The sequence below is a fragment of the Sorex fumeus genome, unplaced genomic scaffold (assembly GCF_029834395.1).
Source record: "Sorex fumeus unplaced genomic scaffold, SorFum_2.1 ptg000001l, whole genome shotgun sequence".
NCBI lineage: Eukaryota > Metazoa > Chordata > Mammalia > Eulipotyphla > Soricidae > Sorex > Sorex fumeus.
Genome location: NW_026606058.1, coordinates 4,129,988 through 4,146,908, shown reverse-complemented (window position 1 = coordinate 4,146,908; position 16,921 = coordinate 4,129,988). Strand labels below are relative to the sequence as shown.

Genomic DNA, 16,921 nt, shown 5'->3' with positions numbered 1-16,921 from the left:
GAAAAATTAAAATATGCTCTGCAAAATCTAGAATATTATTATTTTTAAATTTCTGGCCTTTCTACAAAACTTTTAAAAGCTGGTTTAATAAAAAATTATTTAAAAAATAAAATAAAAATAAACCTGAATTATAAAGAAAATAAAGAACTTGAATGCCATTAGCCTAGAATTTTAAAAAATTTTTAGTTTTCTCATTGTGATTTGCAATACAACATTCTAACACCCTATGTCAACATATTTTCGAATTACCTATGACTTAAACGAACATTTATATGGGAAATACGAGGCTAATACAGATGGATTCTATAGCAGTAGTATTAAGAGCAGAGGAGGTTATCACGAGGAGAGTTCTGGTGATAAAAATTCCAGTGTAGGAAATGTTGGGCGATTGTCAGACAGACATCTTGGACAGAATCTCGTAAAAAGAGAGCAGGAGAGAGGTAAAACACAGGAAAAACACCTCAGTGCTCTCAGAAGACCAAGAGAAAGAGGAGGGACCTAGACCCAGGTGTTGTAAGCCAGGGCTAGCATGCCGAGCTTGCTCGTGCCCACCTGCGCTGGGGCACTCAGGCCTGTAGCAGATCACTGGGCAGGTCTGTGAAATCCCCCACCACAGTTCCTGCTTTAGTTGATTTGGAGTAGTGAGGCTGGTACTTGAGAACTATTAGGAAGGTTAATACATGACGGTGTGCATTGTGTGTTGGAAAAGGAAAGACTGGGCCTTGCTTCTGCACATGGGTGCCCCAGGTTTGATCCGTAGCACCATGCAAGATCCCTTGAGCACCCTCAGAGTGATCTGTGTGCAGTCAGGAGTAAGCCCTGAGAACTGCCAAGGAAGGAAGGAGACCAAGAAGGGAGGGAGGCAAGAGAAGAAGAGGGATGAGCTAGGAGATAGGTATACCCATCTTGGTCATATGTGAAAGAACTTAAGTAGAATTCAAAGATACAGAACAGTCACTTGTAGTCAAATCAAAGTTCAGTACTCTGATTTTCTTTGTTCCACCACTGTACAATTAAAGCAGTGAAATTCATGGAATATTCAGAAAATGTAGAACCAAAAATTGAATTTCTATGATGATAGAAAAGTTTAATTCTAAATTAGTTCAAAGTTCTGTCTAAAAGGATTTTCATATTATATGAAAAAGGCTAATTTTTTCTAGGCCAGTTTCTGTTAGCCTAGAAAACAGCTACACAGGAAGGTATATAAACATGAGACTGTTCATTTGAATATTGAAATAACTATATTAAATATAGTAATTTTACATGAAGATAAAAAACTCAACCCCTTCTAGAACATAAAATCACCTCATCAATTCTCTGCTCCGAGAAAAGTTTAACTCCAATATTAGAACCAAGTAGTCGTACATTTTATTCATGAAGATGTGTGGTTGAGAAAAAGGAAAGCCAGGTTAGGGATTCTGGAACATTCAGATCTACTCATTCAATATTTATTTTGACTTCTACTAGTTATTCCTAAAATTAGATATTTGTTAGTTAATTGAAGCAATATTTTCCCTTTTCTTTCCCTAGAGATTTATCCTGCAATAAAATACAGTTTATTGAAAGGCGGACATTTGAAGCAGTACCGTATTTGCAATCTGTGTAAGTTCAAAATATGCTTCATTATTTTTGGATTTTTTTTTTTTTTTTGCTTTTTGGGTAATACCTGGTGATGCACAGGGGTTACTCCTGGCTCATGCACTCAGGAATTACTCCTGGTGGTGCTCAGGGGACCATATGGGATGCTGAGAATCGAACCCGAGTTGGCCACGTGCAAGGCAAACGCCCTACCCGCTGTACTATCACTCCAGCCCCTATTTTTGGAATTTTTGTAACACTTAATTGTCAGCCTCTATTATTCAATTTAATATTATTAGAATATTAAAAGTGGCTACTAGAACTGTACAGCAAATCCTTTTTTGCCTGTAAGTAACGATTACAATGGCCCTCAACCAGGATGATTTTGTACTCATATGACCCTTGATAGTGTCTCCAGATTTTTTATTGTTTTGATTGCCAGATCTGTAATGATGCTGTTGGTGTCTAGTAAGCAGAGGCCTCCAGATACACTGCTGAATATCGACAATGTACTGGACAGCGCCCCCACCCCCCCAGTTATCCAGCCCCCATGTGGTAGTAGTGCTGAAGTCATGAATCCCTGTCCTAGAGAACTTAATTACTTAAGTATTTGTTAAAATACTTAATACAAAATTTGCTATTTTGCGTCTAATGCCCCCACAGCATCATAAACATCAAAGAATAAACCTTAAGCTTAGGTCGTCCACAGTGATGTTTAGCACATGAAATGTGCTTATGTAAATTAGAAGTTATGCTGGGTGTGACCCAAAAACCAAAAAAAAAAAATTCGTCCTTCTTCTTCCTTCTTCTCTCTTCCTTCTTCCTTCTTCTTCTTTCTTCTGCTGCTGCCACTGCTTTTATCTTTTTTTTTCTTTTTTTTCTTCGGTAGCAATCTTAGTTGCAATTTAATCACCGAACTGAGCTTTGGAACGTTTCAGTCCTGGCATGAAATGCAGTTTTTACACAAAATGTAAGTGAAAAAGCAGATAAATATATATATAATAAAACTGCATAACCTCATCGTACAGTTATTATTAGCTAAGTGGCATAAGGCCAGTGTGAACTCTAACAAGTGTGTCTTGAGATCAGTCCCTTTTTTCAAATGAGGAAACTAAGGAACGAAGAGGCCAAGAGATTTGCATGGCACATGGCATGCTTTGCTTTTTCCTGTTACTGATGATTGGCATGAGCACTAACAGAAAGGCATCCGTTAGCATTGTCTTGTGATTCCCACTGGTGCAGTGCTGACCTGTGAATGAGGCTTTAAATTCCCAGTTTAATTCCAGCTTTGGTTCCTGTTCATGTGCAAAGTTCCTAACCACTTAAATGTATGCAACAAAGAGCTGGGAAGAACTAGATATAGCAGTTTTTACTGGGAGTTGGCAGGGAAGGAAAGTTATGGATTCGTTCATAGCTGGTAGCTTCTTTCACATGGTGAAGCAGAAGAGTTCCTGAACGTCTGTCTTAGCATATTTCCCTCCTAAGAATCTCGAACATTATTTTGAAGAAAAAAATGATATATATACAAATTGAATTCACTGTGCTCAGTATAAACCTTTGAGCTAGGGCAAAAGGTAGAAAAAGCTATGGTAAAGACGTTCAATAGGCTTCACACCTGGCAGTGCTGGGGAGGGACCAGGATCACTCCTGGCAAAGCTGGCTTCACACTGGCCAGCTGACCTAGAAGGAGGCCATGTATGGCACCTGGAGTTCTGTGGTGCGGTGGAATCAAACTCTGGGCCTTATACATGGCAGACATGTGCTCTATCTCAAACTATCTCTCTGACCCCAGAAGCGTTTGTGTTACGTCAGACTGAGTGAAAAGTATTCATCAAAAATACGTTGCTGTTGTCTAATTTCATTATGCTTACTTTTCTGATTACTCGTCTGTAAGAAGTCTGTGGTTTTATACCCTTTGAGTGAAAAGTTCTCTCTGATTTCTCTGATTTGATGTGACACAAGCAGATCAAAGTTCAGAGACATAAAGGAAATTCTGTACTCAAGCAGAAGATCCTCCTTTGAAAACGAGTCTTCACCTGCTTGTGTTTCAGAAATCCAGTTTTACACAGTTTCCTGCAGATTCGATGAAGGTAGGGCAGGAAGGCAGCTCGGTGATTCTTCATGGGTATAGACCTGAGTTGACTCCCCGGAAGACCAGTTTAGTAAGGAGCAGGCTTAGAGATAATAGTTACCTCATTGTTTTAATGCCGCATTTTTACTAAGCATTTTATTATACCAGGCATCATAAGAACCTCAGTTTCGGTATAGTTTTATAGGAGACGGTGGGGGTTGGGGGGCGGGGAAACGCATCATAGTTCATAAAAGTTAAGACATTCAAGAACATTCACAGAGTGACATTTCTTCTGAGCGTCAGGCCTGTCTATACAGAAGAAGAAAGCAGGGTGTTTGTCACCAAGAACCTTAAACACTGAAGGAAAGAAGACAGATGCTGGTGGGAAAGCATGAGAGCCCCACTGCTAGTCCAGACGGCAGGGTAACAAGATAGCGGGATGACACTGGAGATAACGGTGGGTGGTATACTAAGAAAGACTCATGATGAATGAGGTTGAGGAGACAGCTCAAAGAGCTGGAGCACACGCTTTGCACTTCCGGGAGTGACCCCCATTCACACCTCAGAATGTGGCCCCCCAAAATGAGAAGAAAACCCAACAAATTGAAAATGGAGAAGGTGATGATTTATTTGCATTGCAGCACAGCGGTAGGGCGTTTGCCTTGTGCGCAGCCGGCCCAGCCGAGCCAGGTTCGATTCCTCCGCCCCTCTCGGAAAGCCCGGCAAGCTACCGAGAGTATCTCGCCCGCACAGCAAAGCCTGTCGAGCTACCCGTGACGTATTCAATATTCAATTCAGTAACAACAAGTCTCAAAATGGAGACGTTACTGGACCCGCTCAAGCAAATCCATGAACAACGGGAGGACAGAAATACGGAAATACTGAAATTTTACTCTGAAATGAGAGAAAAAGGTAATGAAAGAATCAGAGATACCTGGAAAGAAATGATCATCCCTGGCATGTGATTTAAATAGAACTAGCTCCTATGACCAATTCGGTCAGCTCAACAGATTGTCACGGAGTCTGGGGAGATAGTGCACGCTTTAATGCTGGAGCCCGAGGGTCAAGCCCCTGCACGACATGGTTCACCAGCACTGCACCAAGTGACCCCCAAACACCAGTGATGGCACTACCCACCCCAGCACCGAATGTGTTGGGGCCCGAATGTTTTGGGGGGTGGGCTCCTTTCTTTGGGTCCTAAAGGTAAAGGTAAATGTAAAGGCCCTCCCGTTGATCGTCGATTTGCTCGAGCGGGCCCAGTAACGTCTCCATTGGAGACTTTGTTGTTACTGTGTCTGGCATATCGAATACTCTCGGTAGCTTGCCAGGCTCTCCGAGAGGGGCGGAGGAATCGAACTCGGGTCGGCCATGTTGGCCGCTTGTAAGGCGAACGCCCTACCGCTGGGCTATCGCTCCAGCCCTAATTTTTCTAAATGACCAAGCTCATTCCTTTCAGGTACAATTTTCCTGTGTGATCAAAACTCTGTGACTGGAGCACAATTACCGTGGATGCGCGGCTTGTGTTGCACATGGATGACCTGGGTTTAAGCCTCAGCACCCCACAGGGTCTCCCTGAGCTTAGCCAGTAGTAAGGCCTGAGCACCCTGCCATGTGTAGCCCAAAAACAACAAGGGGAAAAAAAGCTGTTGTTACATCTCTTTCCAAAGGCCAGGGATGCTAGTCCTTCAGTTACGTCACTTTATTGCCTGTCTGACAAATGACTGGGTTGATTAGAAGCTGGGTTGATCATGATTTACTCCCTGCATTAAATATACCTGGGAAGAGCTCGAGATGAGAGCCAGAGAGAGAGCTCAGTGGGCTGAGGACCCGTCAGATGTAATCAACCTAAGCACAAAAGAAAACAGGCCCAGCTGAGGTGAATTGATGAGGAAGCTGAACTCCAAACCTTACTTGCAAGATCTCGGGGAAGATCCCAGCAATTTTTATATTCATAACTTTACATTTCATTTATTTTTTTAAGCAGGGTTTTAGTAAACTATATAAAATTCAGGACCCACAAAGCCTTGCTTCTTCGCGGGTTGCAGGTAGTTATCACTCAGTGAGTTTCTTGAATGAAGCATCTATAATATTAATAAACACTGAGAGGGGAACACATTATCAGTTGAATGAGTAACAGGTCACCTACAATAAGGTAAAGGTAAAGGTAAAGGCCCTCCCGTTGATCGTCGATTTGCTCGAGCGGGCCCAGTAACGTCTCCATTGGAGACTTTGTTGTTACTGTGTCTGGCATATCCAATACTCTCGGCAGCTTGCCGGGCTCTCCGAGAGGGGCGGAGGAATCGAACTCGGGTCAGCCATGTTGGCCGCTCGTAAGGCGAACGCCCTACCCGCTGTGCTATCGCTCCAGCCCAAATGCCATAATAATTTGCAACTAAATTAATAAATTTTCCATAAATTGCCAGAATATTTATAAGATGCCATTTTTTAAAAAAACTTTTATTAGTGAAACACCATGAGGTACAGTTGTAGACTTACAGATTTCTGTGCTTGGGTTTCAGGTATACAACGAGTACCCATCCCTCCACCAGTGCCCATTTTCCACCACCACGGATCCCAGTATCCCTCCCACCCCCTATGTCCCCCATCCCACCCTGCCTCTGTGACAGGGCATTCCCCTTTGTTCTCTCTCTCCTTTTGGGTGCTGTGGTTTGCAAAAGAGGCATTGAGTGGCAATCATGTTCGGTCTATAGTCTACTTTCAGCATGCATCCTCCATCCTGGGAGGATCCTCCCAAAATCCTTTATTTGGTGCTCCCTTCTCTATCTGAGCTAACTTTTCCCCTAGCATGTGTGGCTGGCCTCCAAGCCATGGAGTAAACCTCCTGGTACTTACCTCAGCTATTCCTGGGTGTTAGTCTCCTATTTTGTTTGTTACTTTATGTTCCCCCGATGAATGCAGTCCTTCTATGTCTGTCCCTCTCTTTCTGACTCATTTCACTTAGCATGATACTTTCCATGTAGTACCACTTGTATGTAAATTTCATGACTTCATCTTTTCTAACAGCTGCATAGTACTCCATTGTGTAGATGTACCAAAGTTTCTTTAACCAGTCATCTGTTCTCGGGCACTCAGGTTTTTTCCAGATTCTGTCTATTGTAAAGAGTGCTGCAATGAACAAACAAGTGCAGATGTCACTGCGGCTATGCTTGTTTCCCTCTCTGGGATATATTCCCGGGAATGGTATTGCTGGGTCAAATGGGAGCTAAATTTCTAAATTTTGGGGAATTGACCATTGTTTTTGAAAGGGTCGTAATCATATCTCTTACAGATGAAATCAGGAATGAAGTATGTTATGGAAATCCAACAGTGTTTGCTAATCCTAAATGTTCAGTTTTGTTTTTTTTCCTTTTGCTTATGTTTATGGGCCAAACCACCATGCTCAGGGGTTGTTCCTGGCTCTCCTCTCCGCGATTACTCCTGGTGGTGCCTGGGGGACCATATGGGATACCAGGGATCAAACCCAGGTCAGCTGTGTGCAAGGCAAACGTCCTACCTGCTGTACGATTGCTCTGGTCCCAAGTAACTTTTTTTTCTCCTTCTGACTTTCAAGTGTTTCTTCATTCACCTACACAGGTCTAGACTGCTGGCTCGTTTAAACAATTCTTTTAGTCATTTCGTCGGTTCGAACGATACAAGTTCCATGATGGTAGCAACTGAAGACTTGACAAAGTACAAAGGTGCTGCCGTACTCAGACAGAGCATGTGGACACTCTGGCTTGTTTGTGGAACTTCAGTATTTTGCCAAGACATAAGAACTAAGATAGAACAGAGGAAACCCAAAACTTGTTCCCACTGACCACGTGACCCCACTGTGGAGATGATCAGTGAGGTGGGGAGCTGCACTGTGAAGGCAGACGGAGCTGTGGTCAGGGCGAAGCCCTCACTCTCTCCACGCCACAAGGCATAACGACCTGTCTTTAGATAAGTGTCCACACAAGAGCTTACTCGAAGGCATTGTTATCATTTGGGGTTATGTTCTGAACTCCTGGCAGCAGCTTCTCCTAGTTCAGAAGCTTCTACCTTAAAGATGAAGGCCGCTCAGGACCTTGGAATGGTTTAGGGGTGACTGGTTGGAAAGTTGAGGAGTTCATCACATTCAGCAACTACTCTGGTCTCCCAAGTGCATCTTTTCCTCCCATCTTTGCAAGGAGACATCTTCTGTTTAAACTTAGTACTGCTGCCAGAGCACTGCCAGGGGTCATTCCCGAGCACCACCCAGATGTGGTCCAGCCACACCCTGTAGTCTCCCAACAACCCCCAACCCCTGCCAACATGTTTAGCTTTCCTCCTCTTTATTGTTGCGAAATGTCTGAGGGTCATACACAGCCCTGGCTGTGATGCTCCCATATTCAAATCCCACATCAGGGCCAGGCGCTTGGCCCCTGGCCAGGCGCTTTGCTGAAGGCCTCTGTCCTTTTGGGGGGCAGGAGACTCGCACACACGACCACCAGGGGTCGCTCTTCTACTTGTGTGTAAGAACGTCCTAGGAGCGGAGCTCACACCTGTGCTTGTCAGGGGTGCCACTTCTCAGCGTGGTTCTTGCGCACCGTTTCTCTTTTATATCAAAGAGCAGCAAAGACCTTCGTTGCCTGAATTTCAGGTGGATTCATGTGCCTTTTGGGGTCTTGCTTTTCCTGAGACTGAACTCCACCCCATGCGCACATGCAGAGAGCCATCTGCTCAGCCACAGTGGCCTGGGCTGGAAGCCACTAGAGATTCTGTGGTCCCTAGCAAGAGGACAGTGAGGTCTATCCCAAACTAAGTATCCATATTTGTTCAGGTAACCTGCGTGGTTGGGGGACAGATATGAAGTTCACTGTGTGCACATCTCTTTTTAAAAAAGTATTTAAAGAACCACAATTTACAAAGTTATTGAGAGTTGTTTTTTGAATTGAATCACCGTGATCTACAGTTACAAAGCTTTCATCTTTGAGTTTCAGTCATACAATGATCGAACACCCATCCCTCCACCAGTGCACACTTTCTACCATCAATGTCCCCAGTATCTCCCCCTTCCACAATCCCAACCCTCCCCCTGCCTCTATAGCAGACAATTTTCCCCATACTCTTTCTCTACTTTGGGGCATTATGACTTGCAATATAGATACTGAGAGACCATCACGTTTGATTTTTTGTGTACTTTCAGTACACATCTCCTATCACGAACGATTCCTCCAACCATCATTGACTTAGTGATCCCTTCTCTATTCCAGCTGCCTTTTCCCCCAGCTCATGACATAGGCTACCAACTATGAAGCAATCTTTCTGGCCCTTGTCTCTACTGTCCTTGGGTGTCAGTCTCATTTTATATTCCACAAATGAGTGCAGCCATTCTATGTCTGTCCCTCTCTTTCTGACTCATTTCACTTAGCATGATACTCTCCATGACCTTCCACTTACAAGCAAATTTTATGACTTCATCTTTCCTAACAGCTGCATAGTATTACATTGTGCAGGTGTACCAAAGTTTCTTTAACCAGTCATCTATTCTCGGGCACATAGGTTGTTTCCAGATTCTGGCTATTGTGAACAATGCTGCAATGAACATATAGGTGCAGATGTCATTTCTACTGTGCTTTATTGTACCCTTGGAATATATTTCCAGAAGTGGTATTTTGGGGTCATATGGAAGCTCAATTTCTAGTTTTTTAAGGAATGCCCATATTGGGCGGGCAGTCGTTATTTTTCTTTTCTTTTCTTTTTTTTTTTTTTTTTTTTTTTGCTTTTTGGGTCACACCTGGCAATGCACAGGGGTTACTCCTGCCTCTGCACTCAGGAGTAGTTACTCCTGGCAGTGCTCAGGGGACCATATGGGATGCTGGGAATCAAACCCGGGTCAGCCGCGTGCAAGGCAAGTGCCCTACCCGCTGTGCTATCTCTCCAGCCTCCCAGGCATTGTGAGGTTCAGCTGCAGTCTGACCTTTTCATGCTCACGGTCAAAGTCGTCCAGCAGTTGTGATGCTTGGTTAATGTTTGCTGTTATTAGAACGATGTCATCAGCGAAGCAGAGGTGGTGTAGTTGCTGACTGTATATCTTTACTCCCATTCCTTCCCATTCCAGTCATCACATGACGTTCTTGAGGGTGGCACTGAAGAGTTTCAGTGAAATGGTATCGCTCTGCCAAACCCCTCTCTTAACATCGATGATCACTTTCTTGTAGAATGGTGAGGTCCTAGTGGTGAATCCGTAATACAGCCACAGAGGATCCTGATGTACTGAGTTTGACTGCTCTGTTGGGCTAGGGCTTCGATGACCACGTCAGTCTCAACAGAATAAAAGACCTTTTTTAAATCGATGAACGTTAGGCAGAGTGGCATCTTTGGCATCTTGAACTCTTGCGAAATCTCAGTGAGCGTAGTGGATATAGTCGATCACGCTGAATCTCTTTCGGAACTCGGCTTGCACGCATGGTTGTCCATCTTCTAGTGTTCTGCCAATCCTATTCAGGATGACAGCTTGTAGATGATGGACAACAGGCAGATCAGGCGATAGTTGCCAATGTCCTGGATGTCTCCCTTCTTGTACAACAGAATGGTCCTGCTGGTTTTCCATTGGGAAGGAACCTTGCATTCAGATAGGTAGAGTGTGAAGAGCCAAGCCAGTGTATTGACCAGTACTGGTGTCAGATTCTTCAGGTGTTTGGGTCTGACCTTGTCTGGGCCAGGTGGTGTACACTTCTTACCAACGAAATGGCGTGTCGGATTTCGGAAAGGAGGACGTTGGGAACGACATATCCATCCTGCGGAATTTGTATGTGGGCACTTGGACATGGCTATCGAAGAGATCCAAGTAGAAGTCGTGAACAATCTTCTCCATTTCCCTTCTGGAAGATGTGATAGATCAAACAGGACATCGGAGGGCAGTCATCTTGGTCTTACTTATAGTTGGCGAAGGACAGGCAGGTGTTGCGAATATTTTTCCCAGCTTCTGCCGCATCAGCCAACACTATTGCTCTTCTCTCTTTGAGGTCTTCCTTTATCGCTTTTCTGCACAGCTTTGCGAGCTCGGACATTAGCTTGTGATTGCCAGAGGCTTGCTGCAAACCACGTTGGCAAATGAGCTCGAGAGTTTCCTAAGACAGGCATCTGTTTGTGACTTTCCCACTCTTGGCATTCCTTGAGCAGTCATGGAGGTGCTGAACCAGTCAATTGGATTCCTCGTTGATGTCAGCGACGGCATCTTCCTACGTTGCCTCAGTAGTGCCAAAGAGCTCCCATTTGGTGGTCATTCTGGAAGTTCTCTTCTTAAACTTTGCAGTCCTTTCTCCCTGCTCTGTGAAGTAGAATTTTGCATGAAGGAGATGGTTGTCCTATCCGTTTTGGAATTTTGGGACAACAGCATCATCAGTCAGGCAAAACGGTCCATTGAAAATGATGTGGTCAATTTCACTGTGGAACTGTCCCCCAGGGGACTCCCATGTCCAATGTTTAGATTTGGCCTTCTGGAACTGTGAGTTACCATGTATGGTCTTGGTCAACAAGGTGAACTCAGATCGTCTCTCACCCTGTTCGTTCCATTCTAGGCCATTGGTCCCAATGTGGAGTTCTTCGGGCAACCTCCTCAGTCCTATCTTGGCATTAAAATAACCTACAGTGATCTTGTAGGAGGTGTGGTCTTCTTTATAGAACTTCTTCAGCTCCATGTAGAACTTCTCAATACCTTCTTCATCGTAGTTGGATATTGGTGTATAGACAACAAAGATGGAAACTGCCAGCAGAGAGCCACATCTATTCAAGCGTAATCGTCTGATTTGGGTTGTTAGGCATTCATATGAATCAATGCTCATGGCCAAGTTCATGTTGACCAGGACACCAACACCACCGATACCTCTATTGTCACATGTTCCAAGGAACAGTTCTTCTCCAGTGTTGTAAATGGCATGATGTGATCGATGCCTTCTCATCTCGGTCAGACCAATGATGTCATACTTAATCTGCGATTGCACCATCAGGTCCTTGATGGGTGCTTCGGATGCTAGCGTACGTTCGTTGAAAGTAAAGTCATTTTAGTCCTTCGTTTTGGCAGCCTAGTTCGGCCCTGAGATTTTATCAGCCTCTCTTTGTTTATCCTTATTAACACTGCCGTATTGGGGGCTCTTTCAGGTCAGGGCAATGAGGCCCATTGTTTTTACTGTTTTTGGCATATCAAATATGCCACGGGTACGTGCCTGGAGTCCAAGGTCACAAAGTCCCACCTCACCTGCTTCTGTGAGGCTACACTCATGTGTGAGGTCGGCAGGAGCTTGCCAGGCTCTGCCGTGTGGGCGGGATACTCTCTGTAGCTTGCCAGGCTCTCTGAGAGGGATGGAGGCTTTTAGGGAGGCCTCTAATCACCATTACAGGCATTCCCATAGTTTACACCATATTTGAACCCCATCAAAAGTGGTGCGGTAATTTTGGAAAATGGGTATTAAGTGTCTTATGCTGTGTTGCATGGCGCTTTGTGGCCACACTGTCCAGAAAGCGGCCTGCAGTATGGGGGCAGCTGCGTAGTGGAGGTCAGCAGATGAGGTATTTATCTGGCACCTGCAGGGTGGATATTATGGGCATGATCCCTGGGTCTCCAGAGATTGGGGGAAGCAGGCAGAGGATCTCTGTTTCCGGGCCCCATTGAGTCTGGAGTCCAAGGTCACAAAGTCCCACCTCACCTGGTTCTGTGGGGCTACACTCATGCGTGAGGCTTGGCCTGAGCATCTGGAAAGGAGCCTGGAGCGTGGCGGATATATATCTATGTATATCTATATCTATCTATCTATCCTGCAAGGGTATGCCAGTGTTTCTTGAATAGAGTTTACTGAAAATTTCTTTCTGTTTTTTTTCCCTCCTGTGTATTTCTTTGCTTGTTTTAAAGAGTTTGCATGTTTTTAAAAGAAGAAAATTCATTCTAGCATCTTGGAACAAAATCTTTTGTCAAAAATGAACTGCTTCTGGTACTGGAGTGATAATATAGCAGGAAAGGTGCGTGCTTTGCAGGCGGCTGACCAAGGTTCGATGCCTGGCATTCCATATGGTCCCCTAAGCACCACCAGGAGTAATCCCTGAGCATTCCTGGGTGTGACCCACAAACCAAAGAAAGAAAGAAAAGAGAGAGGAACTGAGGGAGGGAGGGCAGGAACTGGTTCATTTGACCAATATATCCATAATGTTATTTCTGAAGTATCTAGTAAATACCCGATATTGTCAGACCAGTGACAGTCAGGTGACCCTGGCATTCAAGAAGCTGAAAGTCCAGGAGACTGACAGGTGAGTCCGTGATCACATACAGCGTGACAAAGGTCTGGGCACAAAGATCTCTGTGGGAATGACTGGTAAGAAGACAGCTTCTAACAGCTCCTCTTCCATTGACCATGTCTTCTTTGTCCAAAACCAAGGATTGACCCTATTTTAATCTTTAGCTGGGTGTGTTGTCATGAAGTAGTTTGAATTTCTCAGGGTGTAAGAAACATTTTGAATTGTAGAGGCATCCATTAGAAATAATATTTGCTGCAGAGCAAGGACTTCTGCAGACATCATCACTCCTAGGTTTTTATTTCTTCTTTGGGGTTGATGGGGAGACATGCCCAGTGGTGCCCAGCGCTTACTCCTGACGCTGTGTTCAGGGATCACTCCTGGTGTGTTCCAGGGCCTGTGTAAGGTTCCAGGAATGAAACACAAGTGGGCTGCATGCAAGGCAAGTGCCCCACTTGCTGTTCTATTTGGCCCCTATTCCTAGAGTTTTCAACTTGGAAAAATTTGTCAGCATATTTTTTCTTTGCTCTACATTTATTTTCTCCCCCCCCCCCCGGTTCCCCTTCACTTTGTCATCTAGAGACTTGGGTGTTTCTCAAAGGGAGAATGCTTGGGGCTGGAGCAATAGCACAGCGGGTAGGGTGTTTGCCTTGCACGCGGCTGACACGGGTTAAATTCCCAGCATTCCATATGTTCCCCCCGAACACCAGCAGGGGTAATTCCTAAGCGCATGAGCCACGAGTAACCCCTGTGCATCGCCAGGTGTGACCCAAAAAGAAAAAAAAAGAATGCTTTATGGATTCTAAGCGTGATTATAAATAATCACAGAAAATAATGTTTTTTCACCTTCAAATTTCATGCCAATGGCTGGAGCGATAGCACAGCGGGTAGCGCGTTTGCCTTATAAGCGGCCAACATGGCCGACCCGAGTTCGATTCCTCCGCCCCTCTCGGAGAGCCCGGCAAGCTACCGAGAGTATTCGATATGCCAGACACAGTAACAACAAAGTCTCCAATGGAGACGTTACTGGGCCCGCTCAAGCAAATCGACGATCAACGGGAGGGCCTTTACCTTTACCTTTACCTTTTCATGCCAATAAATTAAATATAAATGTTAATGCTACATACTGATTATGCATATAATTTTAATTCTTTTTTTAGAATTCTCAACCATAATCCCCTAACAACTATTGAAGATTTTTATCTTTTTAAATTGCCAGCATTAAAATATCTGTAAGTATTGTAATAAGTTTGTAGCTTATATGGTTTCTGCTATGATTTGCTGTCTTTATTTTTCTCCACTTTTGTCAAAGATAAAGTGTTTTGCATTGAATTTAAAAGTTATAATTTTAATTTTAACACTGGATTATTGAAATGACAGTTATTCTCAAAGGAAAAGATTAAGAAAGAATGACATGGGCAACAGCCAACAGAGGAAAAGAGCTATGTTGAGTACATATAGATAAGAAACATACAGATGCGTGTAGAAGTATTATTTATTCAGAAAGTAACAAGTAATAATGGACACATTATTGAAAAAAGAAAGTAAAGAAAAGAGGACCAGATAGGTGAGTGGTTGGAGCCCATGCACTGCTTGCTTGGAGGCCTGGATTCGACCTCTGGCCCCTTATGTGTTCCCCAGATCTCTACTCAGAGTAACCCACAAGTACAGTGCCCAACATATCCCCCATGTACTATCAGATGTGGCCAAAATCCAAGGCCACCCGCAGCTCACATGAAAAAGAATCATTGAAAGGAGTAGATACAATTTAGAATGAGAAGTCGGACAAGAAAGGAAGGAAGAAAGGAAGGAAGGAAGCAGGGAGGGAGGGAGGGAAGGAAGGAAGGAAGGAAGGAAGGAAGGAAGGAAGGAAGGAAGGAAGGAAGAAGGGAATCAGGGAAGAAGAGAAGGAAGGAGGGAAGGAAGGGGAGAGAGAGGGAGAAAAGGAAGGAAGGAGGGAGGGAGGGAGGAAAGAAGGAAGGAAGGAAGGAAGGAAGGAAGGAAGGAAGGAAATTTTTTTATTCTCCAAAGTGTCATTAATTTGATGATAGAAAAGTCTTTTATCAGCAAGAGCTCTCTGGAATTATAGTCTACAGCAAACAGTTGACCTGGATTTACAGCAAAGCCAGAATCAAAGTTATCACTTCATTTATCTCATCTATTTAACTCTAGAGCTTCTGTATTTGGATTCACATCATGCTTGTGCTTTCTCCCTCAGAGACATGGGAGCAACACAAGTGACACTTGCAGCAGTTCAAAACATCCTCATGATGAATCTTAAGCTAGAAAAACTGTAAGTTGATTTTCTGACATTTAATTCACTTAATTTTTTTAAGGCTTGTTTATTTCTTTCTCTCTCTCTCTCTCTCTCAGTCTCTCTCTCTCCCTCTTTTTGTAGGGGTACTGGTATTTATTCAGCCATTGATTAAGCTAATTGAATTTGGCATGAACTCCACATTACTTTATTTTCAGAATGGTAATTTTATTTATTTATTTTTTAAAATCATTGAATCCGTGAGATACAGTTACAAAGCTTCCCTGTTTGAGTTTCAGTCATACAATGATAGGACACCCAACCCTCCACCAGTGCACATCTTCCACCACCAATGTCCCCAGTATACCCGCCCCCATCCCACCCCTCCCCCTGCCTCTATGGCAGACAATTTCCCTCATACTCTCGTTTGTATTGCTTGTTATGAATAGTACAATGCCGTTCGGCCACAAAAGTGGCTGTGTGTTCCTGGAATTCTAAAGTTTTAGATAATTAGGATGGGGAGAAGGCAGAGAGCTGCTCAGTTCAGAAATTCTTTTGTGTATCTCTGGATCATGACCATTAAGGAGCTTAAGAAGCAGCCAGAGGCAGTTTGTGGGCATGACCTCCAGGGTCCCACCTGCCCCCTAAAAATCCCAGGGGCCACCAACATCCAGAACCCAATGAGAAGTGCAGGTATGCAGTTTCAGTGACAGCAAACTCCAGGCCTCCAGGGATAGGGGATGGGCCTGTCTCTCTCATTCCCCCCCCCCCCCCACTCCTGTGGGACCCAGCCCGGCAGTCGACTTCCACAAGCCAACCACCACCATGCTCCTGGCCACTCCCCTCTCACTCGGGCTGAGTCTCACGCATGAGTGAAGTCCCAAGGAACCCAGGTAATGTGGAACTTTGTGAGCTTGGATTCTGGGCTCAACAGGACCCGGAAGCAGAGATCCTCTGCCTGTTTCCCCCAGTCTTCAGTGACACAGGGGTCACTCCCAGAAGCCACCTCCTGCCAGCGCTAGATAATCTCGTCATCAGCCAGCATCCAGATCACAGGGCTACTTCTCCCAGAAGGGAACATAACATGAGGACCCCATAGCCGTGCCACCAGACTTGGTGCCAGGCTGATGGTAGAGACCTAATCAAACCCAAAGAAGAAGGCACAAATTTTCCTGAATATGTTATCAGGGTGGAAGGGATGCCTGTCTGCACTAGCAACGGGAGTCATTGCTTAAAAACACACACGCAATACTGAATGGCTGAATATCACAATTCTACTGAATCTACTGAAGCAATAAAAAACCATTGCTTAAAAAAAAACCATTGGGGCTGGAGCAATAGCACAGCGGGTAGGGCGTTTGCCTTGCACGCAGCCAACATGGCCAACACAGCTTCGATTCCCAGCACCCCATATGGTCCCCTGAGCACCGCCAGGAGCAATTCCTGAGTGCATGAGCCAGGAGTAACCCCTGAGCATTGCCAGGTGTGACCCAAAATGCAAAAAAAAAAAAAAAAACCATTGTTATTGCTCGCAGCAAATGGGTTTCTGGATACTGGAAGTGAAAGTTATGATACTCTACCATCTCTGCCTCCTATGTGAACTCCCTAAAGTTATTGAATTAGAAAACTGGATATATTGGAAACGATGTAGAGGAGAAAAAGCTAGAATCTATATTGATTCCTCTTATGGAAAAAATATTGATTGGAGTCCAGTAGGCTCAGCCTGGGCAAAAGGAACTAAAGAATGTTCTGAATTGGGGAGCAATACA

The 16,921-nt window shown here is 44.4% G+C and overlaps 1 protein-coding gene across 1 annotated transcript in view; it reads left to right on the top strand.

Moving 5' to 3' along the window:
• The window catches only part of LOC130023723 (leucine-rich repeat-containing protein 37A3-like), a 49,218-nt gene that overhangs the window by 12,885 nt on the left and 19,412 nt on the right, over positions 1-16,921 (top strand). The window contains exons 4-7 of the mRNA XM_056114348.1: positions 1,531-1,602; positions 2,468-2,548; positions 14,059-14,130; positions 15,117-15,191. Of these exons, the coding sequence (XP_055970323.1) occupies positions 1,531-1,602; positions 2,468-2,548; positions 14,059-14,130; positions 15,117-15,191 (300 nt within the window). The remainder of the gene's footprint in view (positions 1-1,530; positions 1,603-2,467; positions 2,549-14,058; positions 14,131-15,116; positions 15,192-16,921) is intronic.